This window comes from Zingiber officinale, chromosome 3A, assembly GCF_018446385.1.
Source record: "Zingiber officinale cultivar Zhangliang chromosome 3A, Zo_v1.1, whole genome shotgun sequence".
In the NCBI taxonomy this organism is placed as follows: Eukaryota; Viridiplantae; Streptophyta; class Magnoliopsida; order Zingiberales; family Zingiberaceae; genus Zingiber; species Zingiber officinale.
Genome location: NC_055990.1, coordinates 53052971 through 53075770, shown reverse-complemented (window position 1 = coordinate 53075770; position 22800 = coordinate 53052971). Strand labels below are relative to the sequence as shown.

The 22800-nt window shown below is 37.1% G+C and overlaps 1 protein-coding gene and 1 non-coding gene across 2 annotated transcripts; both read right to left on the bottom strand.

The window, feature by feature from the left end:
• Positions 1-876: 876 nt before the first annotated feature.
• Positions 877-982, bottom strand: LOC122054325. The gene has a single exon (XR_006132652.1). It is a non-coding gene; the product is annotated as a small nucleolar RNA R71 (small nucleolar RNA).
• Positions 983-19400: 18418 nt separating this feature from the next.
• LOC122051884 (plasma membrane-associated cation-binding protein 1-like) lies at positions 19401-20894 on the bottom strand. Its single transcript, XM_042613201.1, has 5 exons — positions 20748-20894; positions 20514-20653; positions 20272-20361; positions 20111-20195; positions 19401-20026 (listed from the first exon to the last, which is right to left on the bottom strand). The coding sequence occupies exons 2-5, from the start codon at positions 20622-20624 to the stop codon at positions 19653-19655; spliced, it is 660 nt and encodes a 219-aa protein (XP_042469135.1). The 5' UTR covers positions 20625-20653; positions 20748-20894; the 3' UTR covers positions 19401-19652.
• Between the last annotated feature and the right edge of the window lie 1906 nt (positions 20895-22800).

Here is a 22800-nt window from a genome sequence, read left to right as displayed (position 1 = left end):
GAGCGTGACAAGTTTTTGGCGCCGTTGCTGGGGACTGTGCTATAACATTAGGAATTATCAATTGAGTTAGATTAAACATAACTTCTCTTTCTTTCTTTTGATTTGCATAGTTATAACTAATTGTTAGAATTATGTTTTCAAAAGTTTTTTTTTCCCTTCCTTGAATAACATTCTTAACAATTCTTTTTGTTACAATTCTAATTCTAATTCTAACTTTGCATTCTTGATTTTTAGCACTCTAATCTAACTTTTCTTTGTTTTCTCTTTTGATCTAGTTTCTTTCTTCTTTTCTTTTGTAAACATATCTTGCAATTTTTAGCATATGAATTATTCTAGATATTTTTCTTTTTTCTTTTATCTTTTCTTTCTTGTTTTCATTATGCACTTTCTTTCTTGCAATTTAAATTCTGCATTTGCTTTCTTGCTTTTCATATTGCATTTTATTTCTTGTTTTTGATTCTTGATAATTTTCTTTTTCTTCTTGAATATCCATGAGCACTAACATGTCAAGCAGACCCATGAGAAATTTTTCTACACCCTTTTCTGCAAGATTTTTATCTCCCATTGTGCAACCTCAAATTGAAGCAGAAAGTTTCCAACTAGACCCAGAGATAATTTTCATGATACAAGGTCACAAATTTAGAGGAGAAGTATCAGAAAGTCCTTATCTGCATCTTGAAACATTTTTAGAGATTTGTGATTTGGTGAAATGTGAAGGAGTATCAGCAGATGCAGTTCGATTGATGGCATTTCCTTTCAGTATCAAGGATAAAGCAAGGACTTGGCTATATTCTCTCTGTCCTCAAAGCATCACAAGTTGGGAACAATTGGAGAAGTAATTTCTGAATCATTTTTTCCCTCCAAGTAGAACAGTGTATATGAGGAATTGTATAACAAATTTTGCTCAGGCATATGGAGAATCATTATTTGAAACATGGGATAGATTCAAGAGTCTTCAAAGACAATGCCCTCATCATGGTTTTGAAAAATGGTTGATTTTGCACATATTCTATGGGGGAATTTCTTTCTCAGACAAGAGTTTATTGGATTCATCAGCTGGAGGTTCTTTTATGGACAAAAGTATAGATGAAGCTTAATCATTAATTGATCAAGTGACATTGAACCTCCATGAATGGTCGAACAAAAGTTGGATGGAATTTCCCTCAGATATTCAAGAAGTGAAAGCCATAAATGTAAGAGAGCCTGTCAAACAAAATGAAATTCAACCACCTAAAAATGTTGAAATTCACAAGTCACAGAGTGAGGAGTTCAAACATTTGGGGGCAAAACTTAATAGTATTGTTTCAAAATGGTTTAAAGAAGATCCCCCTCCTACACAGTCAAGATCCAATGAAAAGTGTGATGATGTTGGGTTGAGAAGTGGCAAAAATCATGAAGAACTTCTGAAGAATGACATGTTTAGAATTGAGGAGAAGAATAATAGAAGATCACAAGAACTCGATTCCATTTCTCTAGGAAGTTTCCAAAGGCCAGAAGTACCTTTCCCTCAACGATTAATCACACCAACATTAGATAAGCAAGTTGGACCTCCTCCAAAAGCTCAAAGGGAATTTGGGGAAAAGGGAGTTCAGTCTTTCCCAGGACCTTCACTAAGGGTTCCTTTTCCACAAAGGTTAGTGGGGGTCAATGAAAATAAAGACTTCGGCAAATCCTATGACACTAATATGGTTGAGTGTAGATTTTTGAATATATATGAAGATGAAGATTTTTCAGATGAGGATTTTATTGATAATGTAGTGGTAAATAAGTTTTCAGATCTACCTCAAAATTTTATAAGGTGTTATAGTGACATTGAATTTTCAGATGATGAATGTGATGTGGTAGATCAACTTAAAATTGCAAGTGAAGTTATTGATCTTCTTGTTATTGATTCTCCTATTGAGGACATAGATGTTGGTTTATTTTTTGATGTATATGTTGATGATGATGATATGGAAGAATGTGTAGGGAGCTGTGTTGTGGAAGCAGCATCTCAAGGATCACCACCTTTGTCAAGACAACCCTTAGAGGTTTTAAGAATTGATCATGTTGTGGAACAATGTGTAGGGACTTATACAGAGCTAGTAGAGTCTCAAGAATCACCATCATTGATATCATCAACACCTGAGCTAGAGCCACTACATAATTCTGAAGAAGTCACATCCCATTGTTTAGAACTTTCAGGTACATCTCAACAATGCAAGGTTAGTATTCTTAGTGATCTTTTAGAAAATTTCATAGATGTACCTATAACTGATTTTGTTGGATGTGATTCATTTTTTGATACATACTCAATTCATACTAATATGATTCTAGTTCCTTCTTATATTACATTCTTGTGGGAGGTTTGTTTTTCTTTTGGGTGTGTAGGTTTTCGAGAGGCCAATAATGGGAAGCTCATACTGAATCGTCTTCGACCACCTGAAACAACTTTAAAGAAGACGAAGATGGAGAGGGCGATACATCACTTTTTAACTCCAATATTGAAAGCTCCCTCCATAATAAGAGCCTTTGGTAAGAAGGTTCTAAAATATCTTACCCCTCCAAGAGCAAGATTTAGATGAATCTAATGAGGTGGTCGAGCTAATGACCTTAAACAAGCGCTTCTTGGGAGGCAACCCAAGTTCAATCTTGTTTTCATTTTACTTTTAGTTTCTTTTTATTTTGTTGATAATAAATCATACCCTCTACTTAATTCTTCTTGTCTATCTTATTTTTGTAGATTTTAAAGTTGTGGAAGATTGTGAACATTGGATAGAGGAGTATCTTAAAAAAAAACATGAATGTCAACAATTTGGAGCTCATCACTTAGTAACTTCTCTTAAAATCTCCTCCACATTGTTTTTAGTTTTCATTGGGACAATGAAAAATTTAAGTCTGGGGGGATGCATTAGATGCATTTGATTTGCTTTGTGTGTTTTTATTTTTGCTTATGTCTTGCATTTTGTTTTGATTTTTTGTGGCATACATCTTGAGAACATTTTCTTGGATTCAAGTGAAATGTTAGCACGATTATTGTCTTGATTCATGATGTTCGAATGATGCTAGTAGTAAACTTTGTGTAGTTCTTTTTTCTATCTTGGGAAGCATTAATAAGCTAAGAGTCTTATGGTGATGAGTTTTAGTTTTGGTTCAACCTTAAGGATTTTATCTTCACTACACTTGTGCTTAATGCCTGAATAGTTGATGTCATTGAAATAGTCATAATTCATCTTGTTTGCTTAGTACTTGGTTCCCATGGTGATTTCTCAACTTTCATTTTAGTTACTGGATGAGGCTCAAATCATTAAAGCTCATTTGGAAAAATCAAAATATCCCAACATGTGTGCTAAAAGTACATTTGTGAATAAGTTTTGCACAATGCAAACACTTATAAAAAAAAAAAAGGATATAAAAAACAGTTGTCATGAGTGGAATCTAGCAAGTCACCCCTTTGAGACCGAGTTAGGTTACTGGGGAAATGACTGCTTAGCTTCCCTTGAGATTGAGCACACCTTTGAGACCTTGGGTTAGTTGAGAAATATGAACCAAGTGAATGGTGAGTAAGTGCCTATCACTGGTTACTTGTCTTTCACTCGAAACATTAGGAATTCAAATTTGATGACGACTTGACTAGGACATGGATTGAAACTTGAAGGGTGTTGAGTTACTTTTACACTGTGCACAAGATTCTTATGCTTGAACCATACTTTACTTGTTTCCATGATCATGCTTGTTAATGAAACTTCTTGATAGAATTAAGAAAGTGCACTAGGTTTTATGAATGTGTTGTAGAACATATGAATTTAGACTGCAGCATTTTGCTTGCATTTTTATACTTCCAGCTTTCCTTTTAGCATATTTACTCTTTTGGTTCAGAGATCTGCTTTTTGTGCATTTTCTGTACACAGGAGTCGAAATTGGTGAAGATTATGCGTCCTCGGGCAAGCTTGGAAGTAATTGAAGGGAGAGAGCATCAGGCCGTGTACCACACATGGCCATGTAGTCTTAACAGGAAGGGAAGAGGACATGGCCGTGTGAATCTCACACGGCCGTGTCTTGATTTGAAGAAATCAGAGCAGATGCCTTACATGGCCGTGTGGATCTACACGGCCGTGTGAGGTTTCCATGTGCATCACACGGCCGTGTGAAGTTTCCAGAGACCAAGCAGGTGGTGGCCGTGTGGATCTACACGGCCGTGTGAGGTTTCCAGAGGCCAAGCAGGTGGTGGCCGTGTGCGCCACACGGCCGTGTAACATTTCCAGAGAGCAGAAGGGTCCTGGCCGTGTGGAGTCACACGGCCATGCAGCTTTGGCAGAGAAGGAACTGGACATGGCCGTGTGAATCTCACATGGCCGTGTCGTGGGGCCCTGTGGCGCCCGATTTCCTCCTCTATTTAAACCTTCCTTCATGAATTGAAAGGGGATCTCTCCCCCTTTGGGAGAAGGGAAGATTTGGTGGTTTCCTCCCAAACTTGGGAGAATTTCTGGGCGATTCAAGGGGAGTTCTTGACGATTTCGACTCCGGAGCGAGGATTGGATCCGAAGACGAAGCTTCTTCGTAGATAAGTTTTCTCTTTCCCCCTTTTCTTGGTTTCTTGGATTGGGGATTTAAGAAATGCTTGTATTCTCTATTTCTTCGGGTTTTCTTCCTCGATTCATGGAGTAGATCTTGTATTCTAGGATGAAGGGAGTATTTGTATGATGGATTGATGTAATCTCTTATGGATTTACCATTTTCTTGTTTCAATGACATTATCTTGCTTGTATCAATTAGATCTTGAATGATTAATGGCGATTCGTGCTTAATCCTCATTCTTGATTAATTGTTTGGATTTCTTATGGACTTTGTAAAGATAAACTCTCACTCGATCATCAGAGGGATCCACGCGACAGGTGCAAGCCCGTGTAAGGACGTTTGAGAGACAATCTTGAAGAGGAGATAGGAATATTCAAGAGAGTAGGATGGATTTTGTGATTAGTTTCTTGTATCTTGATAGATTAATAAGTCGTGGGCTTCTATGTTGATATTCGAGGAAGGCATAGTAATAGGTGCACTTCTGTGTAAGGACAACATAGATTCATGTCTAATTAATCCTATTTAGATACATTTCTCAGTCCTTAGCCGATTGTCTATTGCAAGAGAGAACCAACAACTTTCTACATGTTTGGCAATTGAGGGATAAGAATTGGTGGACCATTTACATTCGAGAAATCCTACAAAGAAACTGAAACTCCTAGAATCTCCCTTTATCATCACCCAAAACACTAAACTCTTGTTTGTTGATCTTTAATATTATATTTGTTTACCTTCACTTTGCATTCGAAACAATTGGATAGTTGTTTAGCTAATTCGCATTGAGTCATTTCTAGTGCTTATTCCAGTCCCTGTGGATACGATAATCTTTTATATTACTTGCGACATTTCCGTACACTTGCGGAGCGTGACAATACCTGATGCATGTGCTTCAACATTGGCATGCTTATCAGTAGTATGTATATACCTTATATGTTACCCTTGTAGTTATGAGCAGTATTATCATATCCTCACTACACCTGACTTACTATTACTTGCTTAGTATACGAATTCAGGTATGGATATTCATTATGATATCTCTGTAGTTCATGATATTTTTCCCTATGAAACTGTATATCTTTGCATCTCTAGTTCTTTACTATACTCATGCACTATTTGTCTATTTCCCACTGAGTCCCAGCACTCGCCACCCCATATACATCATATGCTAGGAAATAGGTAGATGATACATGCACACTAGGAGGATCCTAACTATCAGTCCTACGTCACATCCGAGGATGGTGTTTTAGTTTTGTTTACTTCTTTGTTTGCACTTTGAATTTTATGAATTTGGTATTGTAATAACTCGACGAGGACTTGGAGATCAGCTTTGTGATTTCTTGTATTTGGTTTGATGTTGTGGTGTCAAGCCGAGCCGACTCGCACTTAGTTGTTTTATGGTTTTACGATCGATATTTTGGTGACTTTCGTTGTTTTTTGTTTCAACCGTGTAGGCTGCTTATGATATAACTGCATGGTTATGTTCTTTCTGTTCTAGTCGTGTGGGCTGTGTATATCACTGTGTGGTTGTCTATGTTCTAGCCGTATGAGTTGTTGTTATTAGCTTGTGAGTAGCCTTGTGGCAATGTATACTAGTCTCATTTGTCACTGCTACAGGGGAGGTGTTGCCCAATTTTCATTGAATAACCTTACCCTCGGGGTGTGACATTGAGAATCAAACATCCCAACTTACTGGATTCGCACATCTGGTCTTCTCCAATCAGGAATCGTGCATCCCGACCTACCAGAATCACACATCTGGTCTTCTCTAATCAGGAATTGCACATCTCAAACCTACCAGAATTCCACAACCGGTCTTCTCTAATCGGAAATCGCACATCCCAACCCTTTCCAGAATCCAACATTTGGACTTCAATGTGTCGCAAACTGAACATCCCGACTTGTAGGAATCACACATCCATACTTCAACTAATTAGGAATCTAATATCCTGACTAGGGTTAGTCAACCCTGCACACTTGATAACAACGTTAGACTATAATAACACCTAACTTTACTTACTTGTCATTCATCAAAATCTGGGTTAGGCCGTTAGTGCAAATTGCATCAACAATTATTAGTGCAGTTGACACTAATTATTGAACTTTGATTTTGATAAGCCATAAATGGTTAAAGTTAGATTTTGTGTAATTTGATATTTTTACCAAGTGTGTAGGAATTGGTAGGTATAGAGGACCTAACACTAGGATGAAGCCCAGTTAGGTCTAAGAACCTAATAATTGGCATGAAATTCAGATAGGTCAAGGTGTGGCCTCATATCTAGTAGGAATTCTAGCTGAGTCTATAGGAGCTAGCATCTGGCTGAAGTCCAATTGGGTCTACGGACCTAACAACTGGCAGAAAGACTTGGTGGATCAAGAGGCAAGTCAAGTGACTGCAAATAGTAAGGTAAGTTACTAGAAGAGAGTGATTCATTGAGGACGAGTTCCAATGGGATTATAAGCACTGGTCCAGCTTAGAGTCATTTTAGAAGTCTATGATGAGATCATGATTAGATCCTGGTCGTGGTAACACAAGATCTAATTAATAATTATTTTATTTTAATTGTGCTAACTCTATTTTACAAGTTATATTTTGTTGTATAGATTTAAGCTTTTTTACAAAGTTAAAGTGCAAAAATCAGCTCAGATGAACAGTGTCTGAGGAGTCTCGAAGCTGTGAGGAGGCACCTTGGAGTTGCGTGGAGGCACCTCGAAGCTGCACAGAGACACCCTAGATTGAGAGGAGGAGCCTTTACGTGGACAAACTTCGGGGATAGAAGTTTGCTGTGGGAAGTGTTGGTTGCTACTCGGAAAACCTAATGGTTCTTCTGTACAAAAATTTTGTACAAGATCTGAACCTTTCCTAGCTACCATGTGTTCTTTTAAATTAAACTTGGATCACCTGCGGAACTTAACACGTTTGATCCCAAGTTTAACTTATATATTCTTTTAGGTTTAGATTTGGATCTCCTGCGGAACTTAACACGTTCAATCCAAATCACTTAGGTCACAAAGTTGATTAAATATTAATTTTCAAATTTGGCTTCCAGGACTGCATGGCGAGACACATGGCCTTCTTGGATATGGGAGCAACCACCACCGCCTAGACAAAGCCTTTTAAGGAAAGTTAATATTTAATTTCCTTAAATGACTCTAGGTTAACCAAAAAAAATAATCGAAGCACAAGTTCGAAAAGAAAACAAAAGAACACAACATCGAAAACTAATTCGAAACCTAGAATCACATGCCTCTTGTATTTGATATTTTTTTTACAAAGAAATAAAACTAGTATGATGCGGAAAATAATTACTAGTTATACCTTTCTTTGTGAACTTTCAATGACCTCTTGATCTTCTACCGTATTCCTCTTCTAACCTCGGACATTGTGTGGGCAATGATCTTCCGAGATGAGAACCACCAAGGCACCTTCTTCTTCCTTCCTTCAAGTTTCGGCCAAGCAAAAACTTCCAAAGGATGAAGAACTTTTCCCACCAACCAAGTGATGGATCGAAAGCGCTAGAGGGGGGGGGGGGGGGGGAATAGCGCTCGTGGCTATTTCATTTTTCGAAATCGTAAAAGCTTGTTCAGAAATAACGCAGCGGAAAGTAAATAAAGTGGATCGGACACGAAGGATTTACTTCGTTCGGAGCCTGTGACGACTCCTCCTCGAAGGCCCGCGATCCTTGATCGCTTCTGGTGGGCAACAACTATAATTCGTAAAAGTTATTACAAGCTAAGTACAATTTAAGCAGAAAAGAATATTGTACCGACAATAAAAAGACTAAAACTGAAGCTCCGGGTTGTCGTTGCAACACTTCTGAGTCGAGACGTTAGCAGCTTGTCGCACGGAGAATGCTTAGTAGATTGTTTGTATAAAGCTGCACCTCAACCCTCCTTTTATATGAGGTTCCGGGCGCCTGGGACCTTTCCGGGCGCTTGGAGTGTGACGTGGCCAGCCAACCAGGTTGCTCCACGTCGCGAAGTCGCGCAGGGGATAAAAGTTGGTCCCGGGCGCCCGGATCCATCCCGGGCGCCCGGACCTCCTTTTTCCAGGAGCCGCTTCTCCTGCAAAACAAGGTTAGTCCGAGCAATTGCATACCCTGCAAGACAATGTTAGAATCTGATAGAGAAGAACTGACAGTTTTCGGACTGCCCGAGTCTGACTTCGCATTTTCAACCGAAAACCCTAGGTCGACCCGACGCCTACTGTTCCCTCTACGAGGAACGCGTCCTCACCTACTCCCCTCAGGAGAGATTACCTGATGTCAGTCCGGTCCTCCAGACCAATTGGATTTTCCGCCTAGGGTTACCACCCCCTAGGACCTAGGGTTACCGCCCCCTAGGGTTTTTCTCTACCTAGGGTTGCCACCCCCTAGGACCTAAGGTTGCCGCCCCTTAGGGTTTTCCCTCACCTAGGGTTACCGCTCCTTAGGACCTAAGGTTACCACCCCTTAGGATTTTCCCTCACCTAGGGTTACCGCCCCCTAGGACCTAAGGTTACCACCCCTTAGGATTTTCCCTTTGCCTAACCGCAGCTAGGACTTTCCTGAAACACTTATTCAACATGTTAGATCACCACAAACCTTAACTTTGAATCCTTTTTCATTATCAAAACTCAGGTTCGATCGTCGGATGCTTCCCGCACCAACAATCTCCCCCTTTTTTATTATGGCAACCGAAATTCAAAGTTAAGTAATAATATGCAGTAAGGTTTAAGTACAAGGAAAGAAAGAAAAAAAAATGTCATTACAAACTCCCCCTTAATATAACCTCCCCTTTGGATTTTTGTTCTTTTTGAATTTCTCTACTTGGATTTTTGTTCTCTTTGAATTTCTCTACTCTCCCCCTTTGCCATATATCAAAAATAAGCTAGTTTTGAAAAAACTTAACTTTTCAAGACAAAGCTTAGCAGAATTTGTTTAAAAATCTTAACTTAGGCAAGAGGCAAAAAAAATAAGTGAAAGGCAACATCTTAGAATTGATTTTAATAGCAACATTTTAGAAAGAAAATTTGGCTAAGGAAAATAGTTTAGAGGATATGTTTCTTTGTGATATATTCAGCTCTTTTTAACTTAGTGAATTTTTAACATTTTTGAAAAGCTGTTTAAGATAAATGAATTGCAAAGATACTTAAGGTAAAGGAGAAGTGTTAACCTTAGTGTTTAATAGTTTACAAATTTTGTTTTAGTAAGGTATCAGAGCCCTAAGATCCAAGCATGAGTTAAGATTTGTTTTGATCAGGTATCAGATCCCTTAAGTGCAAGCATGCTTAATCTTAATATTCCCATTTCCTTTAGTTTGAGAGATACTTTTAGCTAGAACAAGTAACTAAGCAAATGTTTGTGATATCACACCACTTTAATTTCTTAGTTTTTAAAGAGGGAGTTTAGCAAAAAAAATTTGATCAAGACTCAGTTTAGCTAAGATTTTTAAATTTAAAATATTTTTATCAAAGACTTAGCTAAACTTATGAAGATAATAGTTTTGTTAAGTATTTAACCTTAAAAAGACTTAGTTTTAAAAAGACTTATGAAGATAATTGTTTTGATGAAATTTTGAGAATGCTTTGGAAAATACTTAGCATTTTCAGCAAAACTTAGCATGTGAAAACAATTGCTTTGAGAGACACTTAGCTAAATTTTTTTTTTAACTTTAAAAAATACTTAGCTAAATTTGAAAATACTTAGCTATATATTCAGCTTTAAAATGATTGCCTTGAGAAAACTTCTTGCCAAATAGCTAAGTTTAGAGTATAGTCTAACTAAGCTTAGTTAAAGAAGACTTGATTAAGTACTTAGCTTAATGAGGTTTTACATAAAGGCTTAGCTTTGAAAACATTCTAGAAGAGTTATAATTTAAAAGCCAGGTCATAAATAATTTCAATTTTAAAGTTAAGTTATGAATAACCTTAATTTTTGAAGATAAGTAAAAATTAGTTTTTAATTTTGAGGTCAAGTTAAAATTTTATTTTAACGAAAAACTAGTTTTAAAACCAATTTAAATCACTTCCCCTTAATAAATGCCTTAATAAATTCTTTGAGTTCAGGAGTCCAAGCATGAGAGGTTAAAAAACAATTTTCCTATCTTTCCATCTCACTCATTCTAGATAAACAAGCATGTTTAGCATATGAGTGAACGTGAGATGGAGTTAACATTTGCAATCATAATTTTATAATATGATTTGACAATTAAAGATTTTTAAACCCTTTTAAATTAATTGAATAACATTATGAAATTAATTGAATAATATTTTGAAATGATTTTAAAAAAAATTTAATGATTTTGAAATGCATTTTCAAAAGATTTTTGAAATGAATTTTCAAAATATTTTTCAAATAATTTTAAATGATTTTTAAAAGAGTTTTTTTTTTCAAATAATTTTTAAAGGATTTTTTAAAATTTGGTTTTAAAAGATTTTTAAATGATTTAAAAAGATTTTTCAAGTAATTTTTAAAAGATTTTCAAAATAATTTTTAAAGGACTTTTAAAGGAATTTTAAAATGATTTTCAAAATAATTTTTAAAAGAACTTTTAAAGGAATTTTAAAATTAAGTTTTGAAGTAATTTTGAAATTAATTTGAATTTCAATTAATTATCAGTTTGTTTTTAATTACTTAGTCATCTCACCCGATTTGAATTTTCAATCAAGGAATCCTTTAATTTTTGTGAGATGAATTGAGGTTCAATTTAAGGGTTTGGTTTAACTTTGTGTTAGATTCAAGTTTAGCTTTGTGTTCAACAAGTAAGTATTCTTTGGATAAACGTCTGGGCTATGGTGAGTCACAAGGAACTCATTAAAGTAACCATGCCTTCGAGGTTTTCCAAATAGTCCTACCCATTGAACTTAATACTAAACCTTGGTCTAACTAGTTAGGATCCATTTAAGGGTAGCTTCGGTCAGTTCCACTTGGCCAAATGCACCAGGTCGAAGCCATATCTTCCTAGACATGCGATGCCCAAGCTTCCCTAACTTACTATCATCCAAAAACTTCACCAGTACCGTGGGTCAAGTTAAACCTAGCCCATTTTTTCTAACCTTAATTACCCTGCCGAGTAGTCTACTCTTGTTTACCCATTTCGGGTAGATTAGTTAGGGGTGTCAGCTATTCTGGATCCTCCTTCTAAATTTTTATTTGATTTAAATTTGAATAATTGATTTTGAATTTTGAATTTTGAATTTTGAGTTATAATAATTTTGAATTTTAATAATTTCAAATTTTTGAATTTTGAATTTTAGTAATTAATTTCGAATTTTGAATTTTGAGTTTTAAATTGATTTTGAATTTTGAATTTTGAGTTTTAGTAATTAATTTCGAATTTCAAATTTTGAGTTTTAAATTAATTTCGAATTTTGAATTTTGAGTTTTAGTAATTAATTTTGAATTTTGAATTTTGAGTTTTAAATTAATTTCAAATTTTAAAATTTAAATTTAATTATTAATTTTAATTATTTTTCTGCTAGCTCCCCCTGGATCATAGCCTCGATAAGGTTTATCGAGGTAATGTATTTGATCCTTAGGAACCCAATAATGTCCAAGTCCTACTTGATTGATCAGGTTGAACTTGGCAACCCAAGCTTGGACCGATTTACTATTTGGTTTGTTTATTAAGGATATGTAAGATTTATATTTCTTTTTATATCCTAGTCCAGTTCGATTGTAGATTACCCTTTGTGTTCCAAGAATCAAGTCAAGATTCTTGGATCCCAAGGAAAATCGTTCTAGGGTTGTTTTCAAATCCTTTACCTGACTTTTCAGATTGGAATTCTCTTCCTCAAGTTTTTGAACTTGAGTTGAGGTTCCAGTCTGAACTTGATCAGTTAAGGATTCGTTGTTAGGCATTTCTTTAAGGAGTGTTACCTCCTTTAGAAGCGATTTGATTCGAATCTTGGACTTAGCTACTTTATGCATTAAATAATTAATTAAGCTATATAAACGATTTTTACTTACAGTGGGGTTCGGTCCTTCGGAAGCGGATACGGATCCGTGGCTTCTCTCGGACTCGGCTTCCGATTCGTCCTCACTTCCAGATCCGTTGGTGTAGTCCCGGGCTGTCAAGGCGAGAAAGTTCGTCTGTTCTTGTTCTTCGTCGTCGAATTCCTCAGAAGAAGACTCATCCCATGTTGCCTTCAATGCCTTCTTTCTTTTGGGTTTCTTTGGATCCTTCTGGTTCGGGCAATTTGCCTTGATGTGACCCTTCTGACTGCAGAGCTTCTTTACTAAGTTGACTATCTCGGTTGTAAGTTCATCGTCGTCTTCCGAATCTGGTTCTTCTTCTGACTCAGGTTCGGTTCTCCGCTTGATTTTTGACTCATGCGATCTCCCTGTTCCTGCAACCAAAGCCAACCCTTTCTCGGTCGGGCGTGCATTAGTCTGTTCGTGAAGTTCGAGTTCTGTAAAAAATTCATCTAGTTTAATGGTAGATAAGTCCTTGGAGACCTTGTAGGCATCTACCATGGATGCCCACAAGGTGCTCCTTGGAAAGGCGTTTAGAGAATACCTTATGATGTCCCGGTTGTCTACCTTCTGCCCAATTGCATGAAGACCATTGAGCAGATCTTGAATCCGGGCATGGAGTTGGGCAGCTGTTTCACCTTCCTGCAATTTGATGTTAAATAATTTATTAAAAATTAGGTCTCTTTTACTTACCTTGGTGTCGGATGTCCCTTCGTGAAGTTCAATTAGCTTCCCCCACAAGTCTTTGGCACTGTTGAAGGGGCCGACGCGGTTGAGTTCTTCTTTTGATAGGCCACACTGGAGGGTGCAGGTTGCCTTGGCATTTGCTTCCACCTTCTTGATAAAAGATGCATTCCAGTCCTCGTACGGTAGTGGTTTGCCGGCGCTATCAGATGGTAGTTGGAATCCGATTTTGACAATCATTCAGACTTCAAAGTGAGTTTGGAGATATGCCTCCATCCGACCCTTCCAGTACCCGAAGTCATCTCCGGTGAATAGCGGAGGGCGGGCTGTACTGAAACCTTCTTGAAGGGCCATTTCAGATTAACCTAAAACGAAAAACAACCAACAAAATGTCCCAGGACTTGGTCCTGGCTTAGTAGTGCGGAAGGAAAAAAAAATGGATCACGAACTCAGGTGGTGTTGCACCAATTCCGAGAAAAACCGATTCTGGGGAAAAAGAATTAGAATATAACTATGAGGCTAAATTCTAATCGACTCCGAAAATCTAAAAAATACCATGAAAAAATATTTTGAATGGTGGTTGTACCGATTCAAAATGACCCCGCTCTGATACCAATTGATGGATCGAAAGCGCTAGAGGGGGGGGGGGGTGAATAGCGCTCGTGGCTATTTCGTTTTTCGAAATCGTAAAAGCTTGTTCAGAAATAACGCAGCGGAAAGTAAATAAAGTGGACACGAAGGATTTACTTCGTTCGGAGCCTGTGACGACTCCTACTCGAAGGCCCGCGATCCTTGATCGCTTCCGGTGGGCAACAACTATAATTCGTAAAAGCTATTACAAGCTAAGTACAATTTAAGCAGAAAAGAATATTGTACCGACAATAAAAAGACTAAAACTAAAGCTCCGGGTTGTCGTTGCAGCACTTCTGAGTCGAGACGTTAGCAGCTTGTCGCACGGAGAATGCTTAGTAGATTGTTTGTATAAAGCTGCACCTCAACCCTCCTTTTATATGAGGTTCCGGGCACCTGGGACCTTTCCGGGCGCCTGGAGTGTGACGTGGCCAGCCAACCAGGTTGCTCCACGTCGCGAAGTCGCGTAGGGGATAAAAGTTGGTCCCGGGCGCCCGGATCCATCCCGGGCGCCCGAACCTCCTTTTTCCAGGAGCCGCTTCTCCTGCAAAACAAGGTTAGTCCGAGAAATTGCATACCCTGCAAGACAATGTTAGAATCTGATAAAGAAGAACTGACAGTCTTCGGACTGTCCGAGTCTGACTTCGGATTTCCAACCGGAAACCCTAGGTCGACCCGACGCCTACTGTTCCCTCTACGGGGAACGCGTCCTCACCTACTCCCCTCAGGAGAGATTACCTGATGTCAGTCCGGTCCTCCAGACCAACTGGACTTTCCGCCTAGGGTTACCACCCCCTAGGACCTAGGGTTACCGCCCCCTAGGGTTTTTCTCCACCTAGGGTTGCCACCCCTTAGGACCTAAGGTTGCCGCCCCTTAGGGTTTTCCTTCACCTAGGGTTACCGCCCCCTAGGACCTAAGGTTGCCGCTCCTTAGGGTTTTCCCTCACCTAGGGTTACCGCCTCCTAGGACCTAAGGTTACCACCCCTTAGGATTTTCCCTCACCTAGGGTTACCGCCCCCTAGGACCTAAGGTTACCACCCCTTAGGATTTTCCCTTTGCCTAACCGCAGCTAGGACTTTCCTGAAACACTTATTCAATATGTTAGATCACCACAAACCTTAACTTTGAATCCTTTGCCATTATGAAAACTCAAGTTCGATCGTCGGATGCTTCCCGCACCAACACCAAGCTCCAAGGGATGCAAGAAACAAGCCTCCTTTCTCTCCTTTTTTCCAAGCTAGATCCGACCACTTCTATGTCTCCAAGAGGTGATGAAGTCTCAGCCACAAGAAGGAGAAGAGAGAAGGGGAAGGGGAAACTCTAGGGGCTGGCCACACCTAGGAAGAAAGAGAGGAAGAAAAAGAATAGAGTCGTTGTCCATGAAGGCACCTCTACCCCCTCTTTTATAATCCTTGGTCTTGGCAAATAAGGAAATTTTAATAAAAACTTCCTTAATTCCTTTGCCATGAAAAAGAAAAAATTATTTAATTAAAAATAATTTTTTTTTCTTAATAATATCAATGGCCGGCCACCTACAATCCCCAAATCAAGGAAAGTTTTAATTAAAACAAGAATTAAAACTTCCTAATTTGTTTCTAGAAATTTATAAAAATTTCTCCAATAATTTTTATTAGTTAATAAAAAGGAAATTTTATAAATTAAAATATTTCTTTTAAACATGTGGATAATTTCTAAAAAAGGAAAGTTACTCTAAAAATTAAAATCTCCTTTCAATCTACAAATAAGGAAAGATATTAAATCTTTTCTTAATCTTTTGTAGAAACTAATAAAAGAGAATTTTAATTTTTAAACTTTATTTTAAATCATGAACATGATTAAAAGGAAAGTTTTTACCAAAATTAAAATCAACATTTTAATCTACAAATAAGGAAAGAGATTTAGCTCTTCTCTTAATCTTTTGTAGAATCTTATAAAAGGAAAGATTTAAATTTTTTAAACTCTCTTTTAAATCATGTTATCTACATAAGAAAATATTTAAAATTAAAATTCCTTTTTATTTTAATAGGGCCGGCCACCTAAACTTGAGTTCAAGCTAGGGTCGGCCACATGAATTCACCCATGAACCAAGCCATGGCCGGCCCTAGCTTGGTCTCCAAGCTAGCTTGGCTGGCCCCTATAGGATGGGTAAGAAGGTGGATATCGGTGGATATAGTACTCTATAATTAAGAGGCTACGATAGGGACCGAGAGGAGGAATTGGTTTTGGTCTCCCGATAAAATTAAGCATCCTGTGTTCGCCCCCGAACACACAACTTAATTTTATCAATAATAATTCATTCAACTAGAGAACTATTATTGAACTACCGCACAAATCCCAAATTATATTTTTGGGCTCCTTATTATGAGTGTATTAGTCTCCCTATGTTTAAGATAATGAATGTCCACTAATTAAATGAATTACTGACAACTCACTTAATTAATATCTTAGTCCAAGAGTAGTACCACTCAACCTTATTATCATGTCGAACTAAGTCCACCTGCAGGGTTTAACATGACAATCCTTATGAGCTCCTCTTGGGGACATTCTCAACCTAGATCACTAGGACACAATTTCCTTCTATAATCAACAACACACACTATAAGTGATATCATTTCCCAACTTATCGGGCTTATTGATCTATCGAACTAAATCTCACCCATTGATAAATTAAAGAAATAAATATCAAATATATGTGCTTGTTATTATATTAGGATTAAGAGCACACACTTCCATAATAACTGAGGTCTTTGTTCCTTTATAAAGTCAGTATAAAAAGAAACGACCTCTAATGGTCCTACTCAATACACTCTAAGTGTACTAGTGTAATTATATAGTTAAGATAAACTAATACCTAATTACACTACGACCTTCCAATGGTTTGTTCCTTTCCATCTTGGTCGTGAGCTACTGTTTATAATTTATATGGTACTGATAACATGATCCTCTGTGTGTGACACCACACACTATGTTATCTACAATATAAATTAATTGAACAACTACATTTATCATAAATGTAGTCATTTGATCAATGCGATTCTTATTTCTAGATAAATGTTTATACCAAAAACTAGACTTTTAGTATACATCCTAATAGGAAGGCACCCTGGAGCGCATTAGAGGCGCCTCAGAGGTGCACGGAGACACCTCGGAGGTGCACGGAGAAGCCTTGAAGTGTTGGAGGCTCCCTCGCCCAGATAGAAACCACAGCGTAGGAGATGATAGGGGTGGAAAATTAAGAGATCATAATTGGGGTTGAAGGCGCCTCGGATGAGGTTGAATGCACCCTCAACATTCTTTAAAAGCTCTGTTCGACTAGCCCAAAGCATCAACTTCAATACAACTTATTTACGTGCTTCCTAGACCATTCGGCTTCTCCAATCGTACACTACTACTCTGCCATAGCTTCAATGATTTAATAATGACACGATACTGCTACTTGCTCAAACAAGCATAGACTTGGGTAACGTGTAGTCATTATTTTCTTTATTACTCTTGCTTTCTTTTTACACATCATATTTAAAAGTTGGTAGTCTTGTTACCAACTTATTTTTGTAAAGAAACAATTAATTAATAGATTACCCATTGAAAAGGTCTAAAGAACCTAGATCTTGGAGTAGGAATCGTCGAAAACTCCGAACTAAGTAAAAAACTGAACATGTGTTGTTTTCTCTACTTGACTATTTTATTTTTCTGCCGTGCACTCGCACTTGTTTTAAAAAGAATATTTTAAAAAGAGCAATTTTAAAATCACATGATTCAACACCCCCCCTCTCTCATGTGCCAATGGTTCTACAATTGTAAGAAGCTTCTTCACCTTCGGAAGGTATTTGAAATGGAGAAGATTCTACTGGAGGGAGATCGCTTGAAGTAGGCCTTAGATTAGACATCTTAAGAGACAGATGCCAACTAAATCTCGAAGTTGTGCATATGACAACAAGTTTGAGTCGAGGTTTCTAGAAGCCATCAAAGCTATTCACCCCTAACTTATATGTGATCAAGACGAGAAGCAATCTGAGCTATTCACCCCCTAGCTCGCATGAGTCCTAACATAAACTAAATAAATTAGACAAGTTAGTTAGAATGGACAAGCCAATTAAATTAGCTAGTCTAGCCAGTTGAAATGGATATATGTTCATTTATATTTAAATAAATTTTATTCTATTTTGTAGTTTCTAATTAAGTTTTCTTTGATGTCTTTCTTTATTTATCATGATTTCACATTATTTGATAGGACATTTATTAGTTATCTATATGTACATCTCTTATTAAATGTATCCCTCAGAATTTTTTTTAATAGACTTTTCTCATCGCAAGATTTACATTAGATAAAATTTTGATTGTAAAATTTTTTCTTAGCAGGTCCTTTTGCAGCGGTTGTTGTGATATTTTTTGACTGTCATCAAATGGTCACTTATGATGGCAAATTGAGTATTTTTGATGATTTTTACAGTCACAAATAGTCTACAAGTGTTGTGTTGCTCAAGCTCCTCTCGATACAAATGCTTTACATAACGTGGACCGCCGCTCACCTAGCCTCACCCAAGCAAGGTACAACCCCTGCCACACACACACGCTCTTTTGCCAGCATTCAATTAGTAGAGACAAGTTCAAACCTAACATTTTGCGGAATTGGCTCATGTTTGTTGTCTAGATTTAGACAACCATGGTTTAGCTTCAAATCACTTCCGCGGGATCTACAATAAATTCCTTTCCTCCAAAATAAAAAGCTAATTAAATGGAGAAAATTAAAGCACTTCGTAAATCTATGTTTTCTTTTTCTTTTTCTTCAGTCAAATCTACAAACGTAAACGCAACCTGAAAGAAACTAGAAATGATAACTTATTTGACTGGTTCATGTTAACATCTCTAAAACTCTATCATAAGAGTTATCGTCATCTGTCTATCTATTTTAATTTGTGTATGCTAATTTCTCACGAAAGCTAATACCTTTCAAGTCTCAGCTTGATTCAATATCCTATCATTCCTTCACTCTCGCAGGCCCCACTCCATTCAATGACACCAGCCTCCCTCCGCCTCTGTCAGCTCCAATTACAAACTTCCCAGCGGCTACACTGATTTGCCATAGTTAAGTTTACAGTCAATTTCCAATTGATGGAAACGCCCCACGGGCTACATATTGATGGTGAAACTCCCCATTATTTATGTATTTGTATTTAGTCGAGGCTAACGATACTGGCCGCTTAGATGAGCATTTTATCACCTAGCCACAGGCAAAATATTTTTTTTTAAAAAAAATATATATTTATATTTTGGAAAAAAAAATACAACTCAAAAACTTAGCCATCAACTCTTCTTAAGTGTGTAGGACACCTCCTCTGGTCATGGCAGCATTGAGCTGGATAAACCTCACGTCCTTTTCCTCTTTCCTTCTCCAAATAAAACACTAAAAAGTACGAAAAATTCTTAGTTTCTGATGGTATGTGCAACCTCCACATGGAAACCTAATCAATCTCCAAATTAAATAATATCGTTGCTTCAATGATTGAGTTGCACAATAACTATTTTTAAAGTGAATGTTTATCTGGAAAGAGAAAAAAATATATATAAAATAAATGTAACTCAATTGAACATTTTATAATTAATAAACCACACCAGTACAGTTGTTCATAATATTACACAGCTCGCATGAGCAAAATGGAACTACGTATCCCCATCACCAATACAATTTAAGTACAGAAGAAATCAAGAAAAGAATTAATAACAATTTCAATCACGTACGTAGACACAGAAATTGTGATGCCTTGCTCTGTTCGCCTTGCCAAGGAAGCAGGAAATTGATTACAATTGGAGCATGCAGTAACTGTACCTCATGCTTTGGCGGGCTCCGGCGGCGGCACCTCCTCTGCCTTGGTAGGCTCCGGCTCCGGTACTGGAGGATCGGTGGCTGCTGGTTCGGTCGGGGCAGGAGTTTCGGTGCCGGCTGGAGGAGGAGGCGGCGTCTCCTCCGCCTTGACAACCTCCTCCTCTTTCTTGATCTCCTCGATGGCCTCGGCGGTTACCTCTCTGCTCGCGCTCTCCTCCGCGGGAGCAGAGGCATCGGTGGCCTCGGCAGGGGCAGCAGGCGGTTCTTCCACCGGGAGGAGGCTGGAGACCTCCTGGAAGATGAAGGTGATCGGTCCGGCGACATACGAAGGACCAAACTTGACGGCGGCCTCGCTCACCGGCTTGGAGCCCGGGAATTCTGCAAACACATATTGATTGATTAATTAATTAATTAATATATTGAGCTTTTATTTTATATATATGTGATACAAATAGGAATTACCAATCTTCACTAATTCATCAAGGAATTTCTTGACTCCTGATGAGTTCTTCTTCAGATCAGATTCTGTGGGTTTCTTCACCAAAGCCTGTATATATATGTACGTCAAATGTTATTTTGTTCTTCATGAACTAGGATAAATATAACCAATCAAATCTATGAACCTTAATCGGTGGTGGAGAAGCTTCATAAATTTCTATAACTTTAGGTTGGAGTTCAGTCTTCTTCTCTTCAAACTCTTTGGCAAACTCCTCCTGAACACACATAGAAATATCAAGAAAATTATAAGAACTTTGACCAAAAAACAAGAACAAAAATATAGGAGCAGGAGACAGTGTTTATTTATTTATTTATCTTTTACAAAAACGAAATACAAAAAAGAAGAAGAACAAGAAAAGAAAAAGACCTTTGAATCATCAAAGGACTTGACAGCCTCAGCTGCAGCAGTTTTCTTTTTGCTATTACCAAAAACATTTGCGAACCTCGGAAGAACTTTAGACTTCCATATGCTACCCATCTCAGTGTAAAATATATGATCCTTTCCCCCTTCATAAAAGATTAACAAGAAAAATTAATTAGCACACAACGATTAGACAAAACAAAATAAAGGAATTAAAAGATCTTATGTGACAAGACATACTCTTAATTGCTCTTTTTCTCTCTCTCTCGTTTCTTCCTTCTCTGTTGCCCCTTCTTCCTCCTCCTCTCCTCTGATCTGCAACAGTATATATATTATGTACAAATCAAAGAGTAGAGGCAACCCACGAACAATACCAGGTAAAAATATTATACAATCCCATTTACACTAATAACCCTAGATTCTAACCAAACCACGTAATAACCAGCGGCCTTGGTCGCTCTCGTGACGACGGAGGGGGCAAAAGTGGAACGACGAGCAAATCGACAGCTGTCAGTGGGGTCCTCGTTTGATGGTAGTCTGACTACCTGGGGGCCGAGGGGAAACGCGATCGACCTGGGGGCAACGGGCTCGACACCTCACCGGTGTCATGTAGCATTCACATGACACCTAAGTACTGGATCCTTGACACGTCGGCATGATTTTGTTAAGTTAATTAAACTCTCGTGTCCTTGGATTATATAAACTAATAGCCCCTTAACTTCATGCCATCCACTTCAACTCGTCACGGCCATAATTAATGATTTTGTGTTAGCCATGATCACACGGTATACGATCCTATCTGAGGAGATGACGTGGAAGCATTTTATAAAGATGTCGGGTAAAATCTATTCATATCGTGCTATTTAATTGAAGAAAAACGAAGATGAATGTACAGCGAGCGAGTGTGCGAGGCCGGACAAATCAATCCCAATCAATGATACTGAATCATTCACGGTTGAAAGAAGCGATCCAGATTGGCACAGTGGGGAATTAGTACGCAGACCAAACTTTGGGCGACAGACTGGCGGACAAGGCCACTGCAGAGAAGAAGACAATTATGTAGGTGCAACCTCAATTTTTTTTTAAAAAAAAAATTAAAATCAATAGAAGTAGGTGAAACCTCTGAAATTGATTTAAGTTGGATTGGCCTTGAATTAATGCCATAGATGAACACCGATTGTCACGCCAATCGTCTTATTCCACTCTGTCAAGTATCGAGTAGCTCGGCCAACCAAGTGTGAGAGTAGGATGATCTTTCCTTTTTAAAAAATTTATAGGGTAGTTTAGCAAAAAAACACCTTTACTTATTTAAATTTATCGCTTTTATTTGTTTATTTTCTTTAATGAAAGTATGCCCCTGAGTTTTTTTTTTTTGGGATTATACCTTTTTTAGTTAAAATTTCTTTATATGGGTTATTTTGACTCGTATTTATTTACCTACATGTATATCTATGTAAGTTGGACCGTACTATGTTAAGTTCGGTCGTAGTTTGATCTAATCTGTTTGTGTTCTAAAATCTATTTTTAGGTGCGAGTTAATATAAAATGGTATATATATGCTATTTCAAATGAAAATGTTATGACACATTGATTTCAAACTCTGTTTAGGAAGGAATTTTAAAATAAAATAATACAATAATAATTAAATTTTATCCCATTAGATGAGACTGGCTAATCTTTTTAAATTATCAAAATTTTAAAATAAAATAATATTATAAAAAAATAAAAAAATTAAATATCTTCGTAAAAATGTTAAATCCGATCGACTAAATTAAGGGCGGGGGCCGGTAAATAGCCTATATTCCTATTCTTTTTGTTTCTTAAACAAAATTAAAGAATTGTTCTTATCTTTATCAGCTAAGTTTAGGACTCAGCAAATTGAAATATAATAAATTATTTTATTTTTAAATTAATCAAATTAATCAACCTTTTTAATAAACATTAAATAAATTAAACTAATAAAATATTAATTAATTTAGTTGATAATAGAATTAACCTAATTGTGATGTTAATATTTTTAAATCAAACCATATTAATGGAGCTCTGGTTCAATTAGTAATATTAATTTATTCGATTTAACTGGATTGAAATTTTAAAATTAAATAATATTAATCATAATAACCAATATTTAAAAAAAATAAAATAAAATTTTGAGATTTACATATTAAATTATCAATTTTAAAATATAAAATAATTCATATTAACCATAATAACCAATTAGTTAGATAACCAAATCTAACTATTAAATTATCAATTCGATTTACTTTTACTCACCTTACTAGGGCCGAAACGG

Coding starts and splice junctions, on each gene's coding strand:
- LOC122051884 (XM_042613201.1), bottom strand. CDS start 20,624: ATGGGTAGCATATGGAAGTCTAAAGTTCTTCCGAGGTTCGCAAATGTT. Junction 20,196..20,271: donor CTTCTCCACCACCGATTAAG/GTTCATAGATTT, acceptor ATATATATACAG/GCTTTGGTGAAGAAACCCAC. Junction 20,027..20,110: donor TGATGAATTAGTGAAGATTG/GTAATTCCTATT, acceptor ATGTGTTTGCAG/AATTCCCGGGCTCCAAGCCG.